This window comes from Mycteria americana, chromosome 2 (assembly GCF_035582795.1).
Source record: "Mycteria americana isolate JAX WOST 10 ecotype Jacksonville Zoo and Gardens chromosome 2, USCA_MyAme_1.0, whole genome shotgun sequence".
Lineage (NCBI taxonomy): Eukaryota > Metazoa > Chordata > Aves > Ciconiiformes > Ciconiidae > Mycteria > Mycteria americana.
The window spans coordinates 93,312,875-93,326,344 of record NC_134366.1 but is presented as its reverse complement, the minus strand read 5'-3'; the positions used below and the strand labels follow the sequence as shown (position 1 = coordinate 93,326,344).

Here is a 13,470-nt window from a genome sequence, read left to right as displayed (position 1 = left end):
TAAGAGAACCACATTTCTCTTGAAGTTACCTTTGCTTTTAACACTTATCAAAGGTTCGGGAGTTTAATTCCTGAAGCTGTACTTCTGCATTGAAGCTGCATTGAAGCTGTACTTCTGTGTGCTAATAAGCAATGTCCCTGACCATTTACCACAAGCATTTGAGATGCGTTACTCAGCTTTACCAGTTTGTGCAACTGCTAAAATTGCCTACTTCGCCACTTTCTCTTGAACCTTATCTGCACACAGTCTTATTCTAGCAGTTTAACATGAGGAGCACGACTGTGCTGGGATGCACCTTAACCAACCATCCGATTGCACTTTCCATTATAAGCCGTTTGCTTATTTTATGTTAATTGGACTGGTCCATGACACAAAATATTTTGAAGTGTCCCTGTGATCACTGAAGACAAAATAGCAACAATACAGATAGCAACGTAATGGATCGTTTCGATGCGTTTTAAAGGCACCTCTCCGAAAAATTTGCGTACTCTTTTTTTTTTTCCTTCGAGCGGCAAGTGCCTCTTCTTTGAAACCACGGGTAGAGCAGCTCTTACCAACCACGACCCCTCAGAGAGAAGACAGAGTCGGTGCGACCTCGTACCGAGCCTCCCGGGGAGAGGCAGGCAGGACCACGGGGCACGCGCCACTTGTCACCTCCCGCCGCGTTGGGCGCGGCCCCCCGCGCCCCCCCCCCCCCCGTGACGGACTGACTGACTGGATTTTTTAGTACCCCCAGCTCGACCTCCGCGCACCGGCGAGCTGGCAGCTGCGCTGCCCCGCAGCAGCTGTGTGCGAGGGCGAAAGTCAGTCGGAAGCGGTTAAAAAAAACCAAAACAACAAACCCAACCACCCCCAGGCCGCGGCCGCGCCTCCGGCAACCGCCGGGCAACGGCCGCGAGGGACCCCCGCGCCGCCCCCGCCCGCCCGGCGGGCTCCCCCGGCAGCCGCGCCCCAGCCAATGGGGAGCGGGCTCGGCGGGAGCGCTGACGTCCTGCGCCGCCCCGCCCCATCCCGACCGGTGCCGGACGCAGCCGGAGACTTCCGAGCTCTCCCCCCTGCTCCCGCCCCGCCGCCCTTGTTCCTCGGGCGGGGACTCGCTTCCTTTCCCGGCTCCCCCTTCCCACCCTCCTCCTCCGCCTCCCAGGCAAGATGGAGGACGGCGGTTGCTGCGGCCACCGGCACCACGGCGGCTAGCGCAGCTGCTGCTCCTCCGGCTCGCTCCTCGCTCCCTCAAAAAAAAAAAAAAAGAGGAAAAAAGGCTGGAAACGTTCCTTCTTTCTCCGCCCACCGGCTGCTGGCTGCGCGGACTGCTGGCCCTCCCCATGCCGTCGTCGTCGTCGTCGCCCTCCTCCTCCTCCTCCTCCCGCGATTGTCTACGCTCTGGCTGCCGCCCGCCCGCCCGCCCTGACTCCCTGCATGCACACGCCGCCTCCTAGGTGGCTGCGGGGGGTGGGCGCTCCCGGAGCTGCCATTCCGCACATACCTTCATGTCCCTGCGCTCGCTGTGGCCGCCCGCCGCCGCCCCGCATCTCTCGCCTATTCCGGCTGCCGCCCTAACGGCCGCTCCCGCGCGGAGGTGAAGCCGGGACCCGCGGAGGGGGCGGTGGGGTTGGCGGTGGGTCTCGCCCGGAGGAGCCGCCGCCGCAAGCAGCAGCCATGAGCAGCGCCGCTACCGCCACCTCCGCCGCCGCCGCCACCACGGCCGGCAGCGGCGCGGGGGAAGGGGCCGAGGAGGCGGCCAAGGACTCGGCGGACATCGCGGCGTTCTTCCGATCCGGTGAGTGCGGCCCCGTCCCGGGGGGGAGGGAGGAAGGGGCAGCGGCGAGGCCGCGGCTGGAGATGGTGGCGAAAGGTAGAGGGAAGCGACGTCTTCCTCCCGGAGCTGCGAGAGGGGGCGAGGGCAGCCGGCTTTGTCAGGTGGCCCCGGGGAAGGCTCGCTCTCCCCTCGCCGGCGGGGCCGCCTCGGCAGTGCCCGTCCGTGCGGGGCGCCGCCGCGCTTCCTCGGGGAGGCGGCGGTGCGGGGCTTGGCCCGCGCGGGGGCGGCCGGGCCGGGCGGCAGCGGGGAAGAAAGCCGAGACCCCTCGTCCCGTGCCGGGGGGCAGCGGGGCTTCGTCTCGGGCCCAGCAACTTGCGGGCGCTGCTGCGGGCGGGACGCCACCCTTGCCGGCAGAAACGAGGCGTGAAAACGGGTGCGGCGGGCGGCCGGGGCGGGTGCGGGGGCTGGGTGCTGCCCCGAGGGGGTGTCGTCGGTGACAGGTGCGACTCTCCCTCCGATGGCGGCCCGATAAGGGGCGTGTTACCGGGGCCGGGCGGCACTACCTGGCACCGGGCGGACCCCATCCCGCCGGGAGCTGCGTGGCGGGACGCGGGCGGAGGAGCCGCCGCGGGTCCGGGCAGCCCTCGGTGTCGGAGGGGCGGGGAGGGTGAGCGGGGGCAGGGGTGCGGCGCGCCGCAGGGCTGCGGGGAGCGGGCGGCGCTGGCCGGGGCCCCCGGGGGAGGCAGGCGGGCGGGCGGGCAGGGATGACACCGCTATAAAAGGCAACGCGTCCCTGGTCGCGCTCCGCCGGTGCCGTGCTGCTGGGTGGCGGCCGAGGGCGGGGTGGGAGAGGGCAGTGTTCACAGCGGGTGTTTATAGCGGGAAGGAGAAGAAAAAGGCAAAAAGCGAAGCCCACGTTAAGAGGTGTCCCTGCCTCGGCTGAGGCGGGGCGGCAGCGGGGCCGGGCGGCAGCGGCTCTCGGGCGCTGCCGGGCTGGGAAGCCAGGCTCGGTGCGGAGGCTCGGGAGGGGAAGGGGGGGAGCCTGTTGACAGGCTGCCGGGATAAAAAAAATGGAGGCCGCCTTCTCCCTCGGTGTTTACTCTCGGCACGCAACCGGGCGGGGAGGGAGGCTGCCCCCGCCACCGAGACGTTGTCCCCAGGGGAATGGCGGCGGGGAGGACAGGGTTGCCCGGGCGGCACGAACCGCCGGCGGCGGGGACGGAGCCCTGCCGGCAGCCTCGGCGGCAGCGTCGGCTGAGCCTCCCTCCGGTGCCGGCTGCCCTCCCCCGAGCGGCGGCGGCTCCTCCCTCCGCTCCGCCGGCGTCTCCGCGCCCCTCCGGACACCCCCGGCCATCGCTCCCGGGCGGGGCGGCAGGGCAGGGCTGGGCACTTGCTCCTTTTGGATGCCTAAAAAGGAGCGGCGAGCAAGGAAAATGCAGACTCACCGCTGGAAAGATGAGGGGGATTGCCGATTTCGTGTGTAAAAAATGATAATGATGGCAGTAGTAATAATAATAAAAGCTGTGTTAATTGGGTTTTTAAAGGGAAGTCCGTGATGGAAGTGGAAAACGGTGTAATCAGTGCTGCTAGCGGTCAGGGCCTGTTGTTGAATATGTTTGATTTAATGAGGGTGAAGGAGGAGGTGTGATTTGCAGCAGGCATCGCTGAAGCAGGTTCAGAGCTTCCTTTGCCTGGACAGATGGTCTGAACAGGGGACTGTGTCCCGTCTGAAGGACCTGATGCTCCCTCGGAAACCTGTTTCACATGACAGCTACGAGTGCAAAACTCCTTGTCGAGTCAAGATGCTGGCCTTGGTGGGTTTTGTCGTGGAAGAAGGACTGAGCTTTGTCGTTCTCAGAAAAAATCCCGTTGAAAGCAAAATGACAGATTACAACAGTAGACTTACAGTCTGCCTGGTGTAGTTACAAATGGGTACATGTGTAGTAATCTTGCAGTTTTGGAAGACCCTGCCAGCTGTATTAATAGTCAACTTCCACAGTTGTGTGTGGGCAGAGGGATGACACAGACTTGATAAGCTTGTAAGTGGTGCAGTGATGACTTCTGATACTGATAACTTCTGATAACAGGGAAGTTGCACTGAGCTTAGTTGTGCAGCAACTGAAAATCCTAAAGCAGTAGAAGGACATGTCAAATGCTTATCGAAAAACTCTTAGAGCATATTTAACAGCTGGCATTCTCATTTCCGTATTTACATGTGGAGGTTATCTGGTTCAGTCTGGGCTGTGACATACACTGGAAAATGTTCTGGCATCTCTTGGGGGTGTTCGGTATTGGGAAGAGCTCTTTAAACTCCGCCTCTGTACATGATCCACTCTTTTAAAAGGAAAGGGTCTATTAAGAGATCTCCGGTGCTTCCCTTTGTTTGAACAGGAGGCACAGTTTTTTTCAGTGAAACACAACGGACACAGCGATCAATGAACAAGCGAATAACTTCATTTAGTGTACATGGGAGCAGACAAAATATTTTTCTCTTTACAGTATTTACAATGAAAAATGCTTCCTTTTTCCTGTCACTTGCAGAGAATGTCAGCAAAGCTGTAGCTGTTACTTAAAAGAGAAAATGAGTAAAACTGTTACAAAGTTTTCCAGGAGGAAGAAAGAGACCCAACAACAAAAAATCTGCCTGAACAATCAGTTCTAAGCTTACGTTAGTTAAATTGGTCAGTTGAGCTGCCAGTGGGGTTATTGGCTTTCCTCCTGTCCTTTTGTAAGCCTAAGCCTGAAGTAGAATTAAAGTAGCCTAAAGAATGGAGTTCCATTATTTGGAAGATGTTTTGTTAGGATATTGAACAGCAGCTAGGTTCACATCACTTGAAATGTGTACGTTTCCAGTTTTCACTTTGATTATTTAAATGTAAACTCACTCTGAGTTGTTGTGGAAATAAGTTGCAATTGAAATGTGAAGAAAGCAGCTGAACTAGAAGTGAGGTAGTAGTATGAAAACATAAAGATTGTGTGTCTTGAATTTAAATAAGGAATCCCTTTATCGGAATTAGAAGAAATTGAGGCAGCTTACTTTCCATTATCTATTTGGTATCTAAATCTCATTATTTGAAGTTGAAAAGACAAGAACACCTTGTTAGATCTGTCACCTTCTTTGTGGCAAGATTAAGAGTAAAACTGCTAAGAAGCAGAGTTGAGTACCAAGCAAAGTGATTACATTTTGACGGAGAAAACACAGTGGTTGTAGGAAGTGCCTTTCTGTCCTATATGTAAATTGGAGATTAGAGATGACTCTAAACTGACAGAAGGGTTATGTTTTGAGATGAAGATGTATAGACAAGCATCCCTTTTTTTCTTACTAAAAAGGGCACTGGTGTGACTTGAAAGGACTAACAAAATCTCTTAGAATTATGGAAAAACAGACTATAACTGTATGAGAACCCAGTGGCACAGAGTGTAAGTGACTGGGTAGAGGGGTGTTAATACATGTGTTAAGTATACAAGATCTATTCTGTGTGAAAAGGTATTCAGATAAAACTTTTCAAAATGTATTCTAAGTTTCAACTTAAAATCCTATGTATTCTGAAGGGCTGAAAACGTTGAATTTGAGGGACTGCCATCAAGTCATGGTTTACAGAGCAGTAACCATCCAGAGATTTTGTTTGGTGGTTGTTCTTTTGTTGTTGTTGCTTAAATCTTCGTCTTTGCAGCTTTAAGCCCTCAATACTTTGGGAAGGGGCCTGTCAACGGACATCTTTAGGATGCAAGAATGAGCGCTGTCTGTTAAGGTTAAATCATGCTATTATAACAGTGTCCTGCAAACCAGAGAATTTTTCTTAGTTGAAGGTAATGAATTTTGGTTTTGAGCATAGAGAACAAAACTTTTTTCGTCTAAGTAAAAGAGGTATTGATCGTACATTTTGTAATTAAACTTACCTTTCTGGGATGATGGAGAAATCTGTGAATACCAAAGGATGCAGAGGAAAAGGCTTATAAGCACTTCAGTCGACTCCTGGCTAGACAGTATAGCAAGTGCCTTTATAAATGACTCTGATAAGTCCCAGTGGAAAAAAACCCCAAGTTATCAACTGGTAACTCTTCACAGTTTTGTGATGAAAGTGGATGTAGTTATTTCCTGTAAGAGACATTCAGTGTGAGTGGCTTCTACAAACTGTGCAATAGCTTCATTCATGTATGGACAAATGATAGAGTTTTCAAAGGCATTGAGGAGATTTGTGTCATCACCACCTGTTTATTAGAACACTTGCCATGTTTCCAGAAAGAGCAAAATTTACATACTGAGCATGGGGCGGGGACCTTTTGGCGAGACAGAAATGGCAAAACAGAGGAAAAACAAGAGGCCCTGAAAGTCTTGTCACTAGGTTGAATAACTACCTAAGCTTTGCCAGGTCAAATCTGCATATAACTGTTAATCGTACTTCATCATTTAATCTGGGAAAACAAAAAGATGGAGGGTTTTCCATCTGAAAATGAATCTATGCAGGTGGCAGCAGTCCTCTCTCAGGAGGAAGAGTAAGTCTGGAAGATGAAAGTGGGTCTGGAGGAAAAGGGTGTCCCGAGTAGAGAGCTCAGGTGCCACCTCTCCTGAGGTGAAGTCAGAGAACAAGCTGGTAGCCAGAATAGCTTTGAATAGCACCTGGTTCTAACATTGTACACTCACTCTTTCCTGCTTGTGTATGTGCTTCTTAATGTAAGCTTAATGATAAGAGAATTTAAAACTCTGTTTTGAGATGTATGTAGGTACCAAAATATCCATCTGAGTATTTTAGGAAAATGGGGTTCTGAAATCTATCGTGATTTTGGACATGTAGTTGAAGACTTCTGCAAGTACTAGTGACTTGACACTTGGATCAATCTGGGTTCAACCAAGTCTGCCTATAGCAGCCTAGGCTGATAATTGCTTGAGTAGCTGAGACCATATAGGAAGTATTAATGAGTATCATGAAAATATGATTTTTTTTTTCCTCTTAAATAATGATCATGTGGTTTAGTTAGTTTTCATGAACATCACTTAACAAATAATACTGTAAAGATAAAACCAAAAAGATTTATTCAGAAATTTGGTATTTCAAGTATACAGGGAGGACCTATGTTTTGCTTTTTCCTGATCACATTGTTTTATATACTGTTGCCTTGTTTGCTTTACATTAGTGTCCTGTGTGATAGTGGTTGGGAAAGCTGACTGCCTGTAGTAGAGAGCATTAAAAATGCTAGTGTAGCAGAGAAAGTCTCCTAGGAAGAGGGGAAAGATTATAAGTAAAAGAAAAAGCAAGCATACTATTAAAAGGCAGCAAACTTTTTCATTAATACTACTAATAAAAAACATGCTAGCTTTTAGATCATAGGCAAAATAGCTTCCATATTAGGCATCAAATGTGAAAAACAAGCTCAATTTTCAGCTTAAATCCATGGAGCAGAACACACGATGTATAAAGTTAAGATAGTGTTGCTCTAAGAAGGTTCATCCATCTCCTGCCGATACGTAGTAGCTAACTTACAGAGTAGGTAGTCAGAGCTGTGGTTGCGTGGCTTGCTTGGTGTGGCAGTTGGAGTAGTGACAAATGTCTATCAAAAAATAATCTAACAGTGGAGCCAGAAGTGAAGTGTTGGCAGGCAGCACTGATGGTACCCCACATGGTATGTCCATGCTGTCCTCTGCAAGTATTGATTCTTGGCCCTGTGGCTGTCAGGAGCTGAGGTGTGTTTGGGGGCTGTAAGAAGTGGTGAGCGTGCAGAGAATGTAAAATATGAAACAAGTTGGCCATTCTTTCATGCAACTTAGAGTGGCAACAGCATTTGTATTAAAAAAATAAACACAACAAAAAACTTAAGATGTTGTGCCTGCTTTTCAAGAATCTGTTACTTTGTCCTCCGAGTTGCTTTAGTCAGTGAGAAGTTTGTAGTAGTGGTGCTGTCATTAGTACTGGTTGACCCAGGCTGGAAAAAAGTGGGTCCTCTTGTGGAGTTTTGAATCCAGTTCCAGCAGCATCCATTTTAATAAGATGGTTAAAGTGTGTGTGGGGGGGAATGATGTTTTGAAAAACACCATAGAGAAATGTCACAACTTGATAGTTGCTGATGCGCAGTATCCAGAACAAAAATAACTACAGAAACAATGAAGTTACAATGTAGAAGTTACTCTGGGAATAGCCTTGTTGGATTGACGCTTCCTGGAACAATGAAGACGAGGACGGAGCGCTTCAGTGTGAAATGCAGCAGCTGTTGTGCAACTTGGCTTAGTGTGGAACAGCCAAACTTCTCTGGTGATAGCGAAGGACAGAGAAAGTTAGAGGTTAGGGTGTGTCTGAAAGAGTCAGAGGCAGAAGTCATGAATATTTCTAAGAGGAGACAGAGAATTACTTGTAACATCTGTGATAGCTGACAGTTGATAAACTAAATGCACATTTGGAGTGGAAGGTAAATGGGAGTTAGAGAAAAGCCAGGCCCATTCTTGAGAGGAGTACGTTTGAGCTGGTATGAAGTGCTGATATGCTCAGAAAGGAGCTGACAGAATTAGGAAGAGACTTGGTGCAGCTCAGGCTTTCAGTAATTGCAGAGCTTGGTCACTGTGTAGACAAGGTGGGTAGTAAATGCTTCTTAAAGCAGTGGTCCCTCTCCAGTTAAATGCCTCCCACAGCAACGTAGAAGAAGCAAGTATGAAATGTCAACCTGAAATTTCACATGCCTTCCAAAAGCTTTTCATTGTAAAATGACCATCTAGGTGAATGAAATCTGAACAGAGACCAGAAAGACTTTCCCTACCCCCATATAAAGAGAAGATATTAGTGTTGCTCTACTCTTTTTCAATGAAAAACTAAAAAAAAAAAAATTCTAGTGTCAACAAATAGGCCTGTTTAGATGCAGACTATTAGGTCAGTTTATTAATAGGGTGAAACTGCACTGTGATTTTGGTGTGCAGCTTGAAGGAGGTGAGATCATTGAAATAGCTGTTTGTGGTCAGCAAAAGTGTTAAAATAGGAAAGGCACACTGAAACTTTGGAAATGCACTGGTGGTTGAGGGATATTCTTCTGAAAGTGGGTGATGATTTTAATGAGAACAAAGGCAACTAATTTTTGTGCTTGATGTTGGTGAGAACCAAGTCTAGTCTTAAAAAAAAAAAGGCTACTGGGTAAAATTAAAAAAAAAAAAAATTGAAGGTCATAGCAGGCTATTTTAAATCTAATGACTAAAATGCTTACATTTACTTGGTTTTTCTCATAAAGAAATTTGCTTGATTTGGAGAAGGACCTTTGTCTAACTTAACATTTTTCTTGGTGCAGCAAAATCAAAAAGTAGACTACTGGTGAAGTAATACTGATGATCTGCAAAGCTGAGTCATACTCCTTCAGGAAGGATACTGCTGTTTTGAGAAAACAGATCACTTACCCAGTAGTGAGGAGGAGGAATTGAAATGACAAGGAACAACTCAAGTGCTTTTAGCAGTAGACGCTACAGTACATTAAAGCATCCGATTTTTAGCCTCTAGAGTAGGTTGTTATATTGATATACAAAGAGGAGGGTCATAAATGAGTTGTGTCCACAAAGTTTCACCAAAAAGTCTGAGTGACAAGAGCCTGTAGACTCTGCTTTAAAGATACAAAGCCCTTTCCAGTGGATTCTCTGCCAAATAGATGCTCTAACTCATCTGAAACTGGAGCTGTTGATCCCTGCCTCTTGCAGTTGCACAGAGGAAGAGGAGATAGCCTAATTATCTTTGGACATTTGTTTAAAAAATAGGGTTATTTTCCAAGATTGTTGCGTGGAGTCTTCTAAAATCATTTAGTCAATTTTTTTTCATCTCCTGTGTCACTGTTACTGCTGTGTGTAAGTGGCAGTAGCACTGGTTAATTAAAAGCACTGCAAGTATCTGACAGGTTTTCCTACTGACCAGTGCTCAACTGTGCATCTTGCTGGTGCTTTGAATGTGATATTTTGTAACCTGGACCTTACTGAAGAACAGAAATCAGTATTACTGTTTTGTAATTGCTTTGTTTTGTGTTTTTGTTTTCTTTTGGTTTTTTCTTAAGAGGAAAAAAGGACCTTTGCAGGGAGATAAGAAAATTCCTTTAGAAGTTTTTTGTCTCTCAGGGCCTAAGATGGTAAGGAAGCAAGATGTAAATGATAGGAAAAAGTGTAGGCTTCCAGCACTCAAAATATGCCAGTAGTTTGCTTTGTCTGGTACGTTTTATAGTATAGTATTTTGACAGGGTGCTTAGCTAATTCTTACAAATCTGTGTAAAAGTCAGGTTAATGTTATCAGCTTGGGTAACAGAGTCAGAACAGGAGGATGAGATTCAGAAGGTTTGTTTTACCAGTGTGTGTGGAGATATATGTGTGCATGTATACACTGTCAAACTAAATTCTGTGTAGCTTAGAAAACTGAGTTTGCATGGTGAATCTTTTTAACAAAGTTGGAGAAACTATTCTGGGCAGCAGGTGCTGAACAGGGCTATTGTGAGTAATCCTGATGCGTTCTAGTCATCTGTGAAACTACCCAGAGCTTAATTACTCATGTTTCCTTGTAGTCTTAGTGCGTGTATGAGCAGTAGTAGTTATTCGTGAGGTGTCTGCAGACTGCGTAAACAATCAGTAGTGATTTTTGCGGGTAGCTTCATACATAACTGTTTAGCAATTAGACACTGAGGGTCTGGGGTCATAGCGAAGTGAGATTTCATAAGTGCTAAAAATGAACAGGGAAATATACTGCAGCCAGCAGGGCTCACAAGGACATGTTAAATACCTACTTGTTTTTATGTAGTCCATACCTCACTTCTTGCATAGAACAGTGAATTAAAATCCAAAACATTTAGATTTTATACTGAATGCCTGTATTTTTGTGCATCAATGAAACCTGCAGCTTTATGAGATGCTTTGTCAAGGCGTTTGGTCAAAGGCTTTTCACTAAGCTTTGTGATGGTCACATAGCTGGTCAATAACTTTGAGGCCATCAAACAATGAGAAATGTTACTGCTGAGATTTCTTGAAAAAAGAAAAGCCTCGATCCTTGAAGTTTCAGGGTCTGCTTGTTTTCAGAGCCCAAGCAGATGTTAAATGTTGGGATGAAATGGGGTGATGTTTCTTAAAACTTGGCCCAGATAATAAAGGGAGGATACATCAAAACCAGCAGGAGAATACAGCAAGAACATCCCAAGAAGTGAGTGGGAATAAATGGAGTGTTTCAATACTAAATATTACTTGGCTAACCTCTTATGCCACACAGTGGACTTTGCTGTACCCGTTGTGTAGACTTGGCTGTACACTATTGGATATAATTTTCTACAAGCATTAAGGTAGTAAGTCCTTCACTTCCTGAATGTTTATCATGCCACTAACTTTTGGACATGTTGGGTTATGCAGCATTGAGTGCAAAGATGATATCATTTCTGAGATCATAAAAATGCTCCACCCTCTTCTAAAAAATTTAGGGTAAGGTTGAAATGTCTTATCCTTTTGTAATTCTTTGGAATTAGAGGAATAGATATCTGCAGCTGAAGGCACAGAAAAAAGGAAGAAAGCTGTCAGCAAATCAAGGTGAATTGAAATATAAGTTGACTGGATTGTCCTATTCTACACAAAAGCTGATAGTACATAGTGCGGTGAAGATCAGACTTAAGATGTCAAACCCCATCTTTAGAGGCCTCCTTCTGTCTGTTACTATAGGGAAATAAAATAGGATATGATTTCTCTGCTAAAGAAATGGAACAGCCATGATTTTTGTTTTTTAAAAAATAAAGCTTTAATCTCTAAGCTTTCATCCGTGTCTTCATTTATTTATTTGCTTTATTGATGTTAGGTAGCAAGTCCATTTTGGTTGCATATTGCACATCAGGTTGGTCCTAAAAGAATGGAAATGGGAGGGCTACACCAATAGCTTATGCTCTTGCTTTGCACCCCTTAAAGTCACACTTTGTGTGCCTCAAGTACTTGTTTTCCGCAGTTAAGGATAGTTGTTAGACTTGAACTTGCCATGGCTTGCAAAGTTCCAAGAGGAAATCAGTGCTGTGCATTGCTTAACTGACAGGGGATTATGTGAGCCAGGCTTCTGTAAGGACAACAAAAGCAAGCCAAACTAAAATTTATTAGGACAGTGGCACCTTTTCAGATGGAAAGATGAGGTCAGCCATAATGGCTTATCTAGTAACTTGTTGATTGGCTTGTTAATGCTTTGTATTAAATAAATAAAGATTAAGAGACCAGCTTCTCCAAATGTAGTGGAAGGCTGTCTTTGGAAGGAAAACAAGGACACTCACTTGACTGAATTTCTTGCCTGTGGCTGAGCAGAAAGTTACAAACCTGAGTTTCATTTCTGTTCCCATAATGGGAAAAATTCTACTGTTTGTCTACTGAATTGTCAAGGCAGCAGAGCCAAGTCAAGCCTGCTTATAAGACAGTGATAAAATATGGTTTTGCTAGTGGTGATCCTTGCAGAGGATAGCCATGACATGCTGTTATGTGTCAGTGCAGAAAGAGCAGTATCTTTTGTAGTGCAATGTGAAGACTGGAGTCAAACTTGCCTATCCTTAGCTCGGAACAAGGGTACAACTTGGCCAACAATAACCACGTGGTGTGTGTGTTTGTTAACTTTTTCTTTTTTCAGCTTGGAATCAGATGCATCCTTCCCTAGCCAAAGGGAAACATTTGAGAAGCTGTGACGCATTTACACAGATGAAGGAAGGAAATGTCCAAAAGAGTCAAAAGCTAAAAATAGATCAGTTTACTGAGTTGAACTTTGGGTGGGAGTTGAAGAACTAAATATAAATCTAAGTTTGAACCTTTGTGACTTACATAACTGAGTAGTGTAACCCTTTCTGGTTTTTTTTGCGTTAAACTTTATAGTGGACAACTGCAGCTGAAGACTTGTGTCAGGCCTTGTGAGGTGGCTTTCTGGTGCCTTAAATAGACAGCACTGAGAAGTCTGACCATCTCTTGATGATTATTGTTATAGCACAGTTTAAATCCCTGGAGAAATGGACTGTGGGTTGTTTGTTGGGGTTTGTTTGTTTTGAAGAGTTTCTCTGTGGAAATGGTATCTCCTGACTCTACTGAACAGAAGTTTTAAGCCAGTAGCTATTAGAACCACTATCTGTGAGGTTAAAAAAAGAGGAGTATTTCCCCCCCCCCCCCCCAGCTTCTTCAAGAAGCAGTGAATTTGCCTTTGTCTGATCCATATGTAAAAAGCAGTGGTAACCTGGACATTTAAGAATTGATGTTTGGTTGTCCAAAAAGGTTTGCCTTCTGCCCTGCAAGAAACCCCAGTTTGGAAGCTATCAGCTTTCCTCTGTGGTAAAGAAAAAATAAGCTTGTTGGTGTGTTTAAAATTTGTGTAATGGAAGAGAATATTGGAAAACTCTTCCTATGTGAGAGTGTTCTAGATTACTGTCCTTAGATGACGATGGTAGTACCATGAAAATCAAGATAAGCAAATCTTCTTTCTTTCTCCCTGGAGTAACACTATACATTTTTTGGGCAACTGGGGGCAACCTACACAGTACTGCTGACTAAAAACTGGCCTTTTCCAGTCCGATGAAGCGGGGCCAGTGCAAGTGAACACTGTGGTTTAGTGTTTGCCAGCTGCCAGTGAAGAGCAGTTCTGTCATGATGCTATACCTAATTCTAAGCTTTGCATTGGAGAGGTGAAATACATATACATAATGCTTTGAGTTTGTCAGAAAAACAAATGTTACTATTAAAATAGATGTATTTACAAATACAGTAAATGTAATAGGAA

General features: G+C 46.1%; 1 protein-coding gene across 7 annotated transcripts in view; it reads left to right on the top strand.

Moving 5' to 3' along the window:
* The first annotated feature begins 1,134 nt into the window (after window positions 1–1,134).
* The window catches only part of TRIO (trio Rho guanine nucleotide exchange factor), a 259,780-nt gene continuing 247,444 nt past the window's right edge, over window positions 1,135–13,470 (top strand). For 4 of the 7 annotated variants that reach the window (XM_075494020.1, XM_075494019.1, XM_075494022.1 and 1 more), the window contains exon 1: window positions 1,135–1,777. In XM_075494020.1, coding sequence (XP_075350135.1) covers window positions 1,657–1,777 — 121 coding nt within the window. In that variant the 5' untranslated portion in view covers window positions 1,135–1,656. The remainder of the gene's footprint in view (window positions 1,778–13,470) is intronic. The other 3 variants (XM_075494017.1, XM_075494016.1, XM_075494018.1) reach the window with 2 other exon arrangements.